The sequence below is a fragment of the Balaenoptera borealis genome (assembly GCF_965194805.1).
Source record: "Balaenoptera borealis genome assembly, chromosome: 13".
NCBI lineage: Eukaryota > Metazoa > Chordata > Mammalia > Artiodactyla > Balaenopteridae > Balaenoptera > Balaenoptera borealis.
In genome coordinates, this window is record NC_138870.1 from 46,630,039 (window position 1) to 46,644,507 (window position 14,469).

General features: G+C 53.5%; 2 protein-coding genes and 1 long non-coding RNA gene across 4 annotated transcripts; 2 read left to right on the forward strand and 1 right to left on the reverse strand.

The window, feature by feature from the left end:
* Positions 1 to 5,121: 5,121 nt before the first annotated feature.
* BLOC1S1 (biogenesis of lysosomal organelles complex 1 subunit 1) lies at positions 5,122 to 8,906 on the forward strand. Of its 2 annotated transcripts, none has more exons than XM_082351159.1 (4): positions 5,122 to 5,363; positions 6,091 to 6,163; positions 8,290 to 8,422; positions 8,705 to 8,906. In XM_082351159.1, the coding sequence occupies exons 1-4, from the start codon at positions 5,303 to 5,305 to the stop codon at positions 8,813 to 8,815; spliced, it is 378 nt and encodes a 125-aa protein (XP_082207285.1). In that variant the 5' UTR covers positions 5,122 to 5,302; the 3' UTR covers positions 8,816 to 8,906. The 2 variants fall into 2 exon arrangements, with proteins under 2 accessions (XP_082207285.1, XP_082207284.1); XM_082351158.1 differs by having other exon boundaries at positions 5,186 to 5,363; positions 8,648 to 8,906.
* On the reverse strand, positions 6,269 to 8,283 carry LOC309609542. The gene is made up of 2 exons (XR_014233483.1): positions 8,015 to 8,283; positions 6,269 to 6,556 (listed from the first exon to the last, which is right to left on the reverse strand). It is a non-coding gene; the product is annotated as an uncharacterized lncRNA (long non-coding RNA).
* A 144-nt stretch (positions 8,907 to 9,050) lies between the features above and the next one.
* RDH5 (retinol dehydrogenase 5) lies at positions 9,051 to 13,830 on the forward strand. Its single transcript, XM_082351065.1, has 6 exons — positions 9,051 to 10,075; positions 10,648 to 10,975; positions 11,143 to 11,401; positions 12,686 to 12,849; positions 13,151 to 13,407; positions 13,531 to 13,830. Exons 2-5 carry the CDS (start codon positions 10,666 to 10,668, stop codon positions 13,372 to 13,374), a joined length of 957 nt encoding a protein of 318 aa, XP_082207191.1. The 5' UTR covers positions 9,051 to 10,075; positions 10,648 to 10,665; the 3' UTR covers positions 13,375 to 13,407; positions 13,531 to 13,830.
* The last annotated feature ends 639 nt before the right edge of the window (positions 13,831 to 14,469 follow it).

A 14,469-nucleotide genomic window follows, 5' to 3' on the forward strand; every position in this document is an offset into this window, starting at 1 on the left:
CAGCACACGTCTAAACAGGTGCTGTCCAGGTAATTCAGCAGGCTGGCCCCGAGATCCTACTTTTATTATCCCCCAGATATGCCCTCTCCATTCCTTTTCTATCTCAGAGCCCAGACAATGGAGAAGAGCTGATAGGAGAATGCAAAGGAGTAAAGTCAGGATAGAGCCCGGACTCCTGACTCTCAGCCCAAACATCCGACCGGGGTCAAAATGCCTTCAGAGCCCCAGCTGCCTCTCTCTCTGCACCTGCAATCCTTGCCTCCCTCCATCTCTACTCCACTGGCTCCTGCTAAATCCGAGGCTGAAATCAGACGCCAAGAATCTGCTTCTGACCTCCTCTGCCCAAATATTTGAGAAGTCACCTCACCCACCACAGGAGGAAGGAGCAGGAAAGAAGAGAGAGAGACAGGCCACCCAAAATTAGCCTGGCTATAAATAGCCGGGAAAGGGAGGGCAGGGAACATGAGAGAGTCCCAGACCAGCCTAGTAAATGTAGATGTGTAGATTTTCCCTAGAGGAGAAATGAATCCAGATTGTTGGAGTGGGGAGCAGTATTTCAGGTTAAGGGGGAATGAAGAAGCCAGAGGAATCCAGAGAATGGAACAAGCTTAATAGTCGAATAAACAACCTGCCAGAGAACTTTTGTATTTGAGTTCAAAGTTCGGGAATTCATTAAACTAAAACCAATGCTGGGAATTCCCTGGTGGTCCAGTGGTTAGAACCCCGCGCTTTTACTGCGGTGGGCCCGGGTTTGATCCCTGGTCGGGAAGCTAAGATCCCACAAGCCCTGCAGCACGGCAAAAAAAAAACAATACCAAAACACCAGTGCTGATACTATGTGTTTCCACTAATATAGCAAAACTGTGGAGATGAAGAACAGATTGGTGATTGCCGGGGGACAGGGATGGGGAGGTGGAGGTGTGAATATAAAAGGATAGCATAGGGAGTTCCTTCCTGGGGATGAAGAGTTCTGTATCTTGATTTTGGTGGTGGTTATCGAATCTATCCGTGGGATAAGATTGCATAGAACTGCGCACACACACAAATGAATGCATGTTTAAAAAAAAAAACTGGGGAAACTTGAATAAGGCTTGTAGGCTAGTTAACAGCATTGTACCTATGTCAGCGTCCTGGTTTTGATATTGTGCTACAGTTATATAAGATGTCGCCTCTGGGGGAAGCTGGGTGAAGGGTACACAGGATTTCACGCACTATTTTTTTGCAGCTTCCTCTGAGTCTACAACTATTTCAAAATAATTTCAAAACCTTTTAAAAATTGATGGATTCCAGACCCAGCAAAGACTTTGGCCCTTGTCTGGCAGCCCCTCCCCGCCTCTAACAGCCCTCTTCCCCTCTGACAGGGATCCCTGTTTTTCACCTCCTCCAGATCACACATTTCCCAGCTGCCATCTCTAGCTTAGGAGCAGACACTTCCAGGACACACACTGCAGGGTTAACTTCTCCCTGTACCTCATCTGGCAGCAGAGCCTTGGAGCATATGTCCCAGGGTCAGCCTCTTCCTCCCCAACATACATGAGGATTTTCTCACCCCACCCACTTCTCCAGCACTGGAATCCTTCTGCTAGCCTCTGAATTCCGGCTGGAACCAAAGTTCGAACTATGGGAGTGGCTGGGAGAGAAAGAATATAAACATGATTGAGGACAGTCAGTGGGGAAATGACTTGACCGCTCTGGTCTTCGAGGATCCCAGGGAAACCCCTTGCGTCTTGGGGAGAAGGACTGGGAGGTCACTTCCCACAGTGAGCCATTTAGACTGTCTTGAGGGCCCCTTTTCTTTGAGCACTGGCTTCAGGCCAACATTTGGAACTTGGCCACACCACCAACGGCCCCCTCTTGAAGCCCAGCCAGATTTCCCAGAATGAGAAGCCTTCTCCACTCACACCATGTCCTCCCTCAGTCCTCACCCAACTCCTAACGACTCAGCAGCATCCGGCCCTAAGGCTTGGCCCGGCCAGTCAGCTTGGAGCTTGCTAATTAAAGCTATCTGAAAGAGACCTCAAAAGAACAGGGAAATGAGTGGACAAAAAGAGTATGGAGTTGCATTCATTTATTCTAAGAGAAAAATAATCTGAGTGAGAAATTGTAAGCAGAGGCGGGCAGAAAGAGATTTCAAATTTCAAGTCATTCTCCGGATATTCATGCAGCCAGTGTCCACCTCTACCAAAGGCAGGTGGAGCTGAGTTTCAACCACAGTAGACACTGAGGTTAGACAGTGAGCAACAAGGGCCCAGAAAAAGAGTAGGTGGAGGATGACCCTGGAGAGATCAGCTGGAGTCCTCAGATACAGGCACCCATGTCCTCTGCCCAGCTCTAGGGCAAAGGAACAGCCAGTGTGTGGGAGAGGAGGGCGGGGCTGATGTCCGCAGAGTCCTGGCAGCCTCTGTACCGTTGTGAAATGCCAGGCAGTTGTACCAACGGGGTGAGGGTAATATAGGATGAGCCTGGCACTCTCCGTGAGTCATCCTAATCTTAACAACACAGACTCACCACTGAAACCCCCAACACCAACCCTCCCTCGTTAGCTCCTGCCCTCTGTTTCACGATCCACTTGTCACCATTCTCTGGCACCCCTGCCAACCCCTGCCTTTCTCTCCCAGCTTTGCGAGTGAGGCACCAGGCATCTTCCAGTCTGCCTCTATTTTGCTTGCTCACTGCGGTTGGAAGCGAAAGCCAGAGTGGGGGAGGGCTGGGCCAGGCTGCCCTGCAATGGAATGCTCTCACTCTTCCCACTTCTACTGATCAGCTCCTCTCTGGAGCGGAGCCTCTTCCCGAACACTCCCCCGCTACCAGGATTCCCTCCAACTGATGCCCCACAAGCATAGAGAGGTATAATGACAAGAGACATGGAGCCGTCCCCAAAAGTGCTTCTGGGCCCCCCCCTCCTGGGTTCTCTCCCATGGTTTCTACAGTATAGTACAGTGGTTACACTCAAGCTCCGGCATCAGATAGCCCAGATCTGTATCCTAGCTAGACCACTTATGAGCTCTAGTACTGCACTGCTCTGTACCGCAGATTCTTCCTCTGCAAACTGGGGATGACAGTTATTATACTTCACATGATTGTTCTAGGAATTAAATGAAACAATACACGTAAAGTGATTCACACATGGTAAGCACTCAGGATATGTTGTTAAAGAAGTACACATATAAGCAAAAACACATAAACAGAGTATCCAACGCTTTTTATTCAGAGTTTTTATTTTGGCACTTAATGTTCTGCTTTATGCTGCCACTTAACCATTTCACTCACTAATCCTTTGAAACTTGTACACCTCCCGGGATTTAAGATGCTACTCTGCAAAGAGTTGAATGAACTAATAGTAATCTTCAACTCTGACTCAGAAAATTCAAGAATGTTCTATTCTAAATCAATCAGCGGGACTTCCCGGGTGGAGCAGTGGTTAAGAAGCCTGCCAGTGCAGGGGACACGGGTTTGAGCCCTGGTCCAGGAAGATCCCACATGCCACGGAGCAACTAGGCCCGTGCGCCACAACTATTGAGCCTGCGCTCTTAGCCCACGAACCACAACTACTAAAGCCCGCACACCTAGATCCCGTGCTCCTCAACAAGAGAAGCCACCGCAATGAGAAGCCCACGTATCGCAACGAAAAGTAGCCCCCGCTCACCGCAACTAGAGAAAGCCCGCGCACAGCAACTCAGACCCAACGCAGCCATAAGTCAATCAATCAATCAATCAATCAGCATCCATTTCTCCTCCCCCTGCAAGTAGATGTAATAAAATCAATTTCCAACTATGTAACTGAATCACAAAGTGAGAGAATGCCAAAGTTGGAAATAGCCTTAGATATGGTTTAGTGCAGTGATTCTCAACCTTGGATGCACATTAGAATCACCTGAACAGGGCTTCCCTGGTGGCGCAGTGGTTAAGAATCCACCTGCCAATGCAGGGGACACGGGTTCGAGCCCTGGTCCAGGAAGATCCCACATGCCACGGAGCAACTAGGCCCGTGCGCCACAACTACTGAGCCTGTGCTCTAGAGCCCGCGAGCCACAACTACTGAAGCCCACGTGCCACAACTACTGAAGCCCACGCGCCTAGAGCCTGTGCTCCACAACAAGAGAAGCCAACACAATGAGAAGCCTGCACACCAGAACGAAGAGTAGCCCCCGCTCACAGCAACTAGAGAAAGCCCGCGAGCAGCAACGAAGACCCAACACAGCCAAAAAAATTAATTCATTCATTCATTTAAAAAAAAAAAAAGATCACCTGAACAACTTTTTAAAAAATAATTATACCAGGCCTCCACCCTCAGAGATCTAGTTAATTGGTCTCTGACCAAGGCATATTTTTTAAAACTTCCCCAGATGATTCTAATGTTTAGCCAGGGCTGAGAACCACTGATTTAATCCGATCTTCTAATTTTACTAAGGAGAAAACCAACACCCAGCGTGGATAAGCAACTTGCCCAAAGTCACCCGGCATGTCAGTGCACAGTGCACCAAGAAAGAATGTTGTAATAGCAAGAATATGTTGCTGACGTTTATAATTTTTTCTTGTTGGGGTTAATCCCAGAAGCATTTCTCTTTAGTTCAGAGAGGTGTTATATAATTTACCTTTTACTTTGGCAGCAGCTTATTCTGCTGGTAAGACTGAAATAAATGGGTTTGCATTCCCTAACCACAAAAGGACAGAGATGGAATTGCACATTCACCACACATAGCCAGCCAAATTAGCAAAGCTCCCTAGGAGGCCGCTGGAAGGGCCTAAAATGTTTCTTCTCGACAATGATCACCCAGAGCTGAGGGACTTTGGCGGGGTGGTGAGAAGAGAGAGAGCTGGCAGAGAGAGGAAAGCATTCCCCCCCTAGAGGGAGGAGCTGAGGATCAACTGAAAACCGACCAGAGCTGCCAGGAGGGAACGGCCAGGGAAGGAAAAGAATTTCAATGAGTCCTGGGAGCCTCTGCTCCCGCAACAACCGAACCGTGATGGACAGCCTGGCAACAACAACCCTCCTGGGAGCCTGAGATCCAGAGGAGATTAAAAACTGGTTCTGCAATGTGGGTACGAAAGAAAATTTCTTCCCACACTCACCAAAAGTGAGCTCCCAATAAAGACAGGAGCTCACCTGGCCCTACTATCCCCTCCCTTCCCAGCCAAGATCCTCACTACCTACCACCCCAAGTCTCAAAAGGAGGGCGGTTCCGGGCCTCACGTGACACTGCAGCCACGTGACCCCGGGCCCCGCGGGAGCCGATCAGCTCGTTCCAGTTCCGGGAGCCGGAGGGGGCCGGGCGCGCCCTGCCCCCAGCCCGCCGCGACCATGCTGTCCCGCCTGCTGAAAGAACACCAGGCCAAGCAGAATGAACGCAAGGAGCTGCAGGGTGAGCCAAATATCCAGTCCGCCGTTTTCTCTCCCACCGCGGCCTAGCCTCAGCCCGGAGCCTGGACCTTGAGTAACGGCCCAAATCCAAGGAAGGGCGCAGGCCAGTGGGCACGGGCATGTGGGAGAGGGAATTAGAGGAGCTTTTGGGGGAGTTCCGTTCTCTTGCCAACGGGCCCTGGTCTCTAGCAGCGCTCCCGTCCCCCACGGCAACGCCCCCCACGCTAAGTCTCAGCGGCATCCTAGCCCCGCCCTCTGTCACGGAACGCTGTGCCGATTGGTCCAGGGAGCCGCTCATCCTGGAAATGGGAAGGAACGCTCCTGAAGGGTTGGGGACCCGGCAGAGCTGGGATTCTTGGAGGCCTGAAACCACCGAAATGGGGGTGGGGCCCTTGTTTTCTGAATCCGGGCTGGGAATCCCGGAGTTACCAATCCTAAGGCCAAGACATTGGGAAAAGCGTGCCTGAGAGTCTGGAGTCCTGGGCGCTGCCACAGACTCGTTAGCGTCCCTGGGCGAATCGCTTCCCTTCTAAGGGTACCAGTTTCCTCACCGCTAAAATGAAAGGGCTTGCTTTATGTTTTGCAAGGTCCTTTCAGCTCTGGCACTCTGAGATTAGTTGAAATGTTCCCACAACTAGCAGAATAGTAATGAATGGGTGAGGGAACCTTAAGCACCACCCCTCAGAAAACCAAGTCTCCAGTCTAATCCCTTTTCCCCCTCCACCCAGAGAAGAGGAGGCGAGAGGCTATCACTGCAGCGACCTGCCTGACAGAAGCTTTGGTGGATCACCTCAATGTGGGGTATGAACCTCTTCCCATCAACACCAACCCCGCCCCCCCAAGTTTAGGCACTGGCAAGGTCTAGCCCTCAGACTGCTCTTGAGGGGATGAGATGTCCCGCTCATTCCCCTATCCTCCCCCCACCCAGCTTAACTTTTATGGAGAGAGGCTTGAGCCAGCTCTGACCCCTAACAAGGGCAGGGAGGAACAGCTGCGGTGGTTGGAAAAGCAGCCAGATTTCCCCTTCCCAACAATAACTTCCCTGGTGCTCACAACTTGATGCCATCTGGCCACCTCTCTTCACCCGTCCAAGTCCAGCTGTCACTTCCAGCGGGAGGGAGAGCACCGTCCTTCACCACAACTTCCCAGCCCCTCCTTCTCCACCTCCCACCCTCTGGCAGACCTGGAGAGCAGCTGGCAGGAAAGAGATGACACAACTGGTGAGGGTGAGGGCAGAACCTATGCCAGCAGCCACCTTAGAGCCAGGCTGTCACTTCCCTTCCTTCTGGGTCTCCAGAGACCACCCCTTGCTTTGGTCCTAAGTGAGGATGCCAGTAATGACCAGAGACTTGGGAAGGAGCAAAGAACATTGTCTCTTGACCCTGAGTGACCCAGAAAAGTGGAGAGATGATGATCTGATAGCCAGGCCATCTGTTGGGAGAAAGGAGGCAGTATGATGCCTTCCACCCCAGGGCAAGTCGAATAGCTTGGTTGTGAATTCAGAGACTGAGTCACCCAAGTGAGCCAGGCAGGAACTGTCACCTTCATTGCTCATCACAGGAAGATTAGGGGGAGAGAAGGCTGTGGTTGGGGCCTCTGATCTCCCTTCCCTCCAGGCCTCTCCCTCCACGCATTGTGAATGAGAGAAAGCAAGAGGTCAACAGGGAAAATGAGGATTTCAGGAACTCCCAGGGGAATCTTGAAGCATTGGGAGCACCCTGCTATGACTGTTTCAGCTCCTACCACACCCCGTACCGTGACCCAGCTGTCTCCCAGAGAGAAGGGACAGGGTCTGTGCCTTCCCTCCCTCCCACATTGGCGCCTCCTGGGCTCTGCTCTGTGGTTGGCCCAGGCTTCTCCTGCTTCTCTTCCTTTGCTAGGGGCCACCCCACTTTCAGCTTAAAGGGCAGCTAAGCCAAAGCCAGATTAGAAAGGGTTTTGTGTTGCTGCCCACGGCTCCTCTCATTCCCCGGAAAGGAAAACAAAGGCTCAGTCTATCTCAGCCCCTGTCAGGTGTCCTTCCCACTCTCTGGACACCCCCTGCCCGTCCCCTTGTCCCCTCCAGTCCCCACAGATTCCAGTGGGTGGGGGCAGCGGATGTGGAGTCTCTCAGCTGACCCAGAGCTCTGGGGTGGGGAATGAAAGATTTATCAGCCAACAAGGGGGAACAGTTATTGCACAGTTATTGCGGGGGCGGGGGTGTGAGTGGGGGGGGGTGGGGGGTGGGGTGGGGATAGCAGCCTTGGGGCAGTAATGTAACTGCAGGCAACCGTGATCGAGGAGAAAAGAAAACCTGTTGCCTAGAGCAGAAGGGAGAGAGAGAGAGTGTGTGTGTGTGTGTGTGTGTTCGTTCATCTGTGTGGGCGAGAGGAGAAGGACCGGGAGAGAGACAGAGCCAAGAAGCAGCCCTTGGGATATCTTCCCTTGACCCTGAGTTCCTGGGGAGGGGGTTGCTCTCCCATCCCACCCCAGATTCAGGGAGGAGCCCAATTTCCCTTCCCAACTTCTCACACAGATCCCTGGCCTTCCAACCATTGCCAGATGTGTCCCTGTCGCTGGATTTCCCAAGCTTCCCCACGCCCCCTTTTCCCTCCCAGCTTCTTCCTCAGTGATACCCCCCAGCCCCACCAGGTTAACCCTCCCTTTTCTCACCCAGCTTCAAGAACTCCTCTGGGAGTAGGAAGTGGTATGTTTCTGGTCAGCTCCCAGCTAGGCTCTCCTGGGAATCCTGGGAGTGGAAGGAAGGGACCGGGTTCATTTGCATGTACTTTGTAGTCATTTGCCTCATATCCAGGAATGGCCAAAATCACACGGTTTTCTCCAGCCTGACTCCTGACTGGCCTCCCACTCTGGCAGTGGGGTATCAGTTCTGGAGACCACTCCCCACCTGCTGGGCGAGTTGACCTCCTTCCTCCTCCAACCTCTAGCGTGGCCCAGGCCTACATGAACCAGAGAAAGCTGGACCATGAGGTGAAGACCCTACAGGTCCAGGCTGCCCAGTTTGCCAAGCAGACAGGCCAGTGGATTGGGATGGTGGAGAACTTCAACCAGGCGCTCAAGGTAGGCCACGCTCCCTATGTCTCCAGCCACATCCTGCGCCCCCATCGGCTGCCTCCAGCGGGGTCACCTCAGGCCTGGGGTTGAGGAGGAAGTGGGGATCGTCCCAGAAACCCCAGAAATCTATGGCCCCAGTGTCACAGAAGCTAGAGAAGTAAAAGCAGCTGGTGGGTCCACACAAAGCCGTTTCTAGGGGATGGAATGAAAGTGCCCCCATCCATCCCCTAGAGCCACACCCCGCCCACCCTGACTCCCGGGCTCCCGCACCCCACCACCACCTTGCAGGAGATCGGGGATGTGGAGAACTGGGCTCGGAGCATCGAGCTGGACATGCGCACCATTGCCACCGCGCTGGAGTACGTCTACAAAGGGCAGCTGCAGTCGGCCCCCTCCTAGCCCCACTGCCCTCCCCTCCCCCACTCCTCCTACCTCCCCCCAGGCGGGCAGGAAGGAGGGGGACAGGCTATGAATAAAACACAAGCCTCCATGTCTCTGTGTTTGTCTCAAGGAGCTACTAGCTCAGTGTGGGGGGTAGGAATGGAAGGTTCGAAGGCTCTTCCCCTGAGCGATGGTACCTTTTGGGTAGAGGCTGGAACTAGCTTCCTCTTACAAGCTCAACTCTCTTCTCCTCCTTGGACCTGGTACCTGACGCAGGTACTGTTGGGTAAGCAGAGGGTGGGAGTTTCCCACCCCTCCCCAGAGAAGAGCAGGGGGCCCTGTCCCAAGCTTCCTAACCCAGGACTTCCATTTCCCGCAGAGGAGAAACAAGACAGGGAGCAGGCCTGGTCCAGCTCTGGCTCTCTGCCTCTCCACGTGCTCACGGCCTCTCCCAGCCTGGTGCTAAGCAGTGTCATGAGTCTGGACCAGTTGGGAGATTAATTCTTGGGCATGGGAGCACTTCAGGGCAGGGAAGGGGGAGGAATGACAGGTCCAAGGTCACCAACAGAGAGGGGCAGCTGCCATCCTTGACAGATCCCTCCTCTTAAGAATCTGTGACAGGACTTCCCTTGTGGCGCAGTGGTTAAGAATCCGCCTGCCAATGCAGGGGACACGGGTTCGAGCCCTGGTCCGGGTAGATCCCACATGCTGCGGAGCAGCTAAGCCTGTGTGCCACAACTACTGAGCCTGCGCTCTAGAGCCCGCGAGCTGCAACTACTGAAGCCCGGGCACCTAGAGCCCGTGCTCCACAACAAGAGAAGCCACCACAATGAGAAGCCCGCGCACCGCAACGAAGAGTAGCCCCCGCACAGCAACGAAGACCCGACGCAGCCAAAAACTAAATTAAAAAAAAAAAAAAAAAAAAGACTAAGCCTTGTGGAATTCAAAAATTTAGAAAAAAAAAAAAAAAAGAATCTGTGACAGAGGTGGTCAGGAAGCCCCACTGGAAAAGAGAGCCAAGCAGGGCACTGGGCACTTCTGGCCTGTACCAAGCCCTGGCTTCAACCCACAGGCCTCAGCTTCCCTGGCTCCTCCTCCTCCTCCTCCACCCCGCCCCACACGCACTTAATACGTCTGGCACCCAGTCCACCTGCCTCGGACTTTGGCCTCAGTGGTAGCTAGTGTGGGAGCCTGGGAAGCCCTGGAGCAAAGTTTCTCAAGCAAAGCAAAAGAAGAAACTTCAGGTGTTGTAGTGCCTGCTAGCTTTCCCCTGAGAAGGTAAGCAGGGTACTGGGAGCTCGGGGGCTATGAGAAGACAGTCAAGATATTCATGTATTGATAACTCAAAGCCTAAAGCTTTATCATGTGCCGCCTCGCACTTTATCCCCTTTGATCCCCCGCAGGTCCCAGGTGGGCATGCTGGGTGTTAGCCCCACTTGGTAGATGAGAAAACAGGTTCAGAGACACAGTGAGGTGCTCAGCCTCACACGGTAAGCTTGGAGCCAGCAGGACTAAAATGCAGGGGCTCCGTGTGTGTCTCCAAAAACAAGGCCCAGCTGGTTTAGCAGGAGGTAAGAGGTGATAAACAAGATCCCTCTGCTCCTGTGTGGCGGGTCTGCACACAGGACCCAGCTCATCTGGTTTTAGTTGTTACCCACAGATACAGGGTCTGCCCAGATCTTCGCTTTACTTAGATGAACTGTAGTTTGCCAGTTATCTACCAAGCAGATAATTTCTTAGTCTGCTCAAACCAGAGACTTCCAGCTAGGGGGAAGGTATGAGGGGCGAGGGCTGGTGGGCCAGAGTAAGCTAGACAAGTCTCCCTGCCCAGCCTCGGCTGCCACCTGCAGGTCACGTGGGGTCCGGCCATGTGGCTGCCTCTGCTTCTGGGAGTCTCGCTCTGGGCAGCACTGTGGTTGCTCAGGGACCGGCAGAGCCTGCCCGCCAGCGATGCTTTCGTCTTTGTCACCGGCTGTGACTCGGGCTTTGGGCGGCTTCTGGCACTGAGGCTGGACCAGAGAGGCTTCCGAGTCCTGGCCAGCTGCCTGACCCCCTCAGGGGCAGAGGACCTCGAGCGGGTGGCCTCCTCCCGACTCCACACCACCCTGCTGGATGTCACAGATCCCCAGAGCGTCCGGCAGGCAGCCAAGTGGGTGGAAACACACGTCGGGGAAGCAGGTGAGTATGGCAGGGGGCCACCGGGAACGGGGCGTAAGGTGTGCACTCGCAGGGGCTGTGGGAAGCTAGAGGGGCTGCGGGGGAGGAGCAGGGCTCAGATCCTCCCGGAAAGGAGAGGGGCCATTGGAATGCCTCACCTACCCCGTGCCTGTCTCACCTCCCCACAGGGCTTTTTGGTCTGGTGAATAATGCTGGCACGGCTGGCATCATCGGGCCCACACCTTGGCAGACACAGGAGGATTTCCAGCGGGTGCTGAATGTGAACACACTGGGTCCCATCGGGGTCACCCTCGCCCTGCTGCCCCTGCTGCGGCAGGCCCAGGGCCGGGTGATCAACATCACCAGTGTCCTGGGCCGCCTGGCAGCCAGTGGAGGGGGCTACTGTGTCTCCAAGTTTGGCCTGGAGGCGTTCTCTGACAGCCTGAGGTGAGGGGTGCCGGGCCCTGGTCCCAGTCCAGCGGGAGCCCACTCAACAAGCAAATTAGCATCTGCCCTGCAGAGCTGATGAAAACAGCGCGTGGTGCAAACTTAGAGACAGTTTAGGGCTCGAGTTTGTGGGTTCAAATCCCAGCTTTCTCTCATGTGAGCTTGGTGACCTTAGGCAATTACTTCTCTTTTCCCCAGTTTGTTCCTCCTCTGTTAAATCAGGATGAGAAGGCCTGCCTCATGGGTGAGTAAAGTGAGGTACATGTGAGGCCCCAACAGAGCCTGGCACATAGAAAATGCCCCCAAAAGCCCGTTCTCATCTTATTAATGTTATTATTACTAATAACAACTATTACTTACCACGAGCTAGTACCTCTACTGAACACTTTCTCATTCAGTTCTCCCAAAAATCCTGTAAGGGTAGGTGTTAACACCCTTAGGTAACATAAGTTACCCAAGACCACATGATAGTTAGTGGGAGCGCTGGCACGTATTCCCCGGGTCTGCTTGCCTACAGACCCTGGTCATTACATTCTCCTGCCCCTCATCTTTAGACAATAATGTTCGAAGTCCCACGAGAGCACAAGGGAGACTTAAGGATGACACAGGAACAGAGTTCGATTCCCCCAAGCTGGGCCCACCTCCTGAAGGAAGTCTTCCTCTGTCACCATCACTCAGCAGATAACGTCAATATCTACTTTTGTCCCTATGCCTCAGTCTTTTAATTTTCCAATCAGCATCACGGAACACATACTCTATACTTGGACTTCTGCAATCTCCCGCCTTCCCCCAGCAAATACCAGTCTACACCCTCCATATCCAGCACTTGGGGCTCAACCCTGTGTTTTGGGATCTAGGGAATGTGTTCTTCCAGTTCAGGAGTCGGCAGATTGTGGTTCTCAGGCCAGATCTCGCCAGCTGCCTACAAGCTAATAATGGCTCTTACATTTTTAAATGGTGACACTGTAAATGGTTATATAAGTAGCTACATAATATCATTAATTTTAGATCTGCAATGCGAAAAATATTTACTGTCTGGCCCTTTAAGAAGTTTGCAGGTCCCTGCTCTAGATGCTAGAAGAGAATACAAAGGAAAACAAACCTCAAAAATACCTCCTTCCCTCTGCCCCACTTGCCCCTCATCCCAGGGCAGCGGGGATATCCCTTCCTGTCATGACCACTGACCCTGTGATGCTTTCCCATCTTAGCCTCCCTACCCATGTCCCTGAAGTCCTCTCCCTATAAAGACAAGAACCCAGAAACCTCCCGCTGCCCCCACTCCAGGCGGGACGTGGCTCCTTTTGGGGTACGAGTCTCTATCGTGGAGCCTGGCTTCTTCAGAACCCCTGTGACAAACCTGGAAAGTCTGGAGGACAACCTGCAGGCCTGCTGGGCACGGCTGCCTCCAGCCACACAGGCCCTCTACGGGGAGACCTTCCTCACCAAGTGTGAGTGATGATGGGCCCACGCAGGGGCATATGAAGGGAAATGAGAGTGCCACAAAGGCCAGGCCTGCACCAGCCTGCTGGGAGGAGGTGGGTAGGGCAGTCAGGGAAGGGGTGAGGGTGAATGGGATGCCATAGGAGAACACCCAGGCCATGTGCAACCTGCCCACTCCCCAAACTGGGGAGGGGACTGAGGACCCCTCTCACCTCTACTGGGCAGCAAGCCCCAGGACCCAGGAGATAGGGCCTGAGGTAGGCTGGAACGGGACAGGGACACTGATTACAACCGTCCGCTGGGCTGCAGATCTGAGAGTGCAGCAGCGCATCATGAACCTGATCTGTGACCCGGACCTGACCAAGGTGAGCAGGTGCCTGGAGCATGCCCTGACTGCCCGTCACCCCAGAACCCGCTACAGCCCAGGCTGGGACGCCAAGCTGCTCTGGCTGCCAGCCTCCTACCTGCCAGCCAGCCTGGTGGATGCTGTGCTCACCTGGGTCCTTCCCAAGCCTGCTCAGGCGGTCTACTGAACCCAGCTCTCCAGCAAGAGGTTGTTGTTCAAGGCAAGGACTTTGATTTATTTCTGTCCCCCACCCTGCACTGCCTGGTACAAAACAGGCACTCAATAAATGTGTACTGGGGCTTCCCTGGTGGCACAGCGGTAAAGAATCCGTCTGCCAATGCAGGGGACACGGGTTAGAGCCCTGGTCCGGGAAGATCCCACATGCCACGGAGCAACTAAGCCCATGCACCACAACTACTGAGCCTGCGCTCTAGAGCCCGCGAGCCACAACTACTGAGCCCGCGTGCCACAACTACTGAAGCCCGGGCACCTAGAGCACATGCTCTGCAACACTAGAAGCCATGACAATGAGAAGCCCGCACACCGCAATGAAGAATAGCCCCCGCTCGCCACAACTAGAGAAAGCCCGCACGCAGCAACAAAGACCCAACAGAGCCAAAAATAAAAAATTAATTAATTAAAATGTGTATTGTTCAAAACAAAACAAAACGCACTGTAGGTGGGCAAAAATGAAGGTGCCCAGTGGAAGACCCCATGTAACTCCTAACTAACCTAGGCTGACATCCTCCAGGGTCTCTGGCCCATTTAGTACCTGCAAAACAACCAGCACCCACTGGGGGGCGCAAGGGGATTGTCTTGCATCTGTAAGGCATCTTTGAAGCTGCACCTGGAGGGGTGGCCACTAGAGGGCACTGTTGGATGTTTCCTTTCTACCTGGAGTAAGGTTGAAATTCAGTGTTTGGAGTGGGAATGGGGGCATGGGGAGGTGATGAAGAGGGGTCAAGGCCAAGCTGGGTGGTTTTCATGGGAAAAAAGCCAATACCCTCTTAAATTCTTCTGTTATCTAACATAAGTCAAGAAGGATAGACACTGGCCACACAGGTGTAAAAGCAACTTGTCACCATCCTGAAAGGAGCCAGGCCCCCTTGAGGGTCAGTGTGGCAAGGAGTTGCTGGGCCCTCAGAGGTGGGCAGAAGGCCAGAAAGAAGATGTCGACAGTGGACGTGGGCTGGTCTCTCCCAGGTAGGACCTTTGTAGAGAATCCCTTTGACGTGGGAAATGGCTTCACAAACCCTTCAGCACTGAGCCTGGTAGCACGAGA

Bases quoted from the DNA above. Each gene is read 5' to 3' on its own strand.
- RDH5 (XM_082351065.1), top strand. From the start codon at position 10,666: ATGTGGCTGCCTCTGCTTCTGGGAGTCTCGCTCTGGGCAGCACTGTGG. The intron at 10,976-11,142 runs GTGAGTATGGCA...ACCTCCCCACAG, and splicing joins AACACACGTCGGGGAAGCAG to GGCTTTTTGGTCTGGTGAAT. The intron at 11,402-12,685 runs GTGAGGGGTGCC...CCCCCACTCCAG, and splicing joins GCGTTCTCTGACAGCCTGAG to GCGGGACGTGGCTCCTTTTG.
- BLOC1S1 (XM_082351158.1), top strand. From the start codon at position 5,303: ATGCTGTCCCGCCTGCTGAAAGAACACCAGGCCAAGCAGAATGAACGC. The intron at 5,364-6,090 runs GTGAGCCAAATA...CCCTCCACCCAG, and splicing joins TGAACGCAAGGAGCTGCAGG to AGAAGAGGAGGCGAGAGGCT. The intron at 6,164-8,289 runs GTATGAACCTCT...TCCAACCTCTAG, and splicing joins GTGGATCACCTCAATGTGGG to CGTGGCCCAGGCCTACATGA.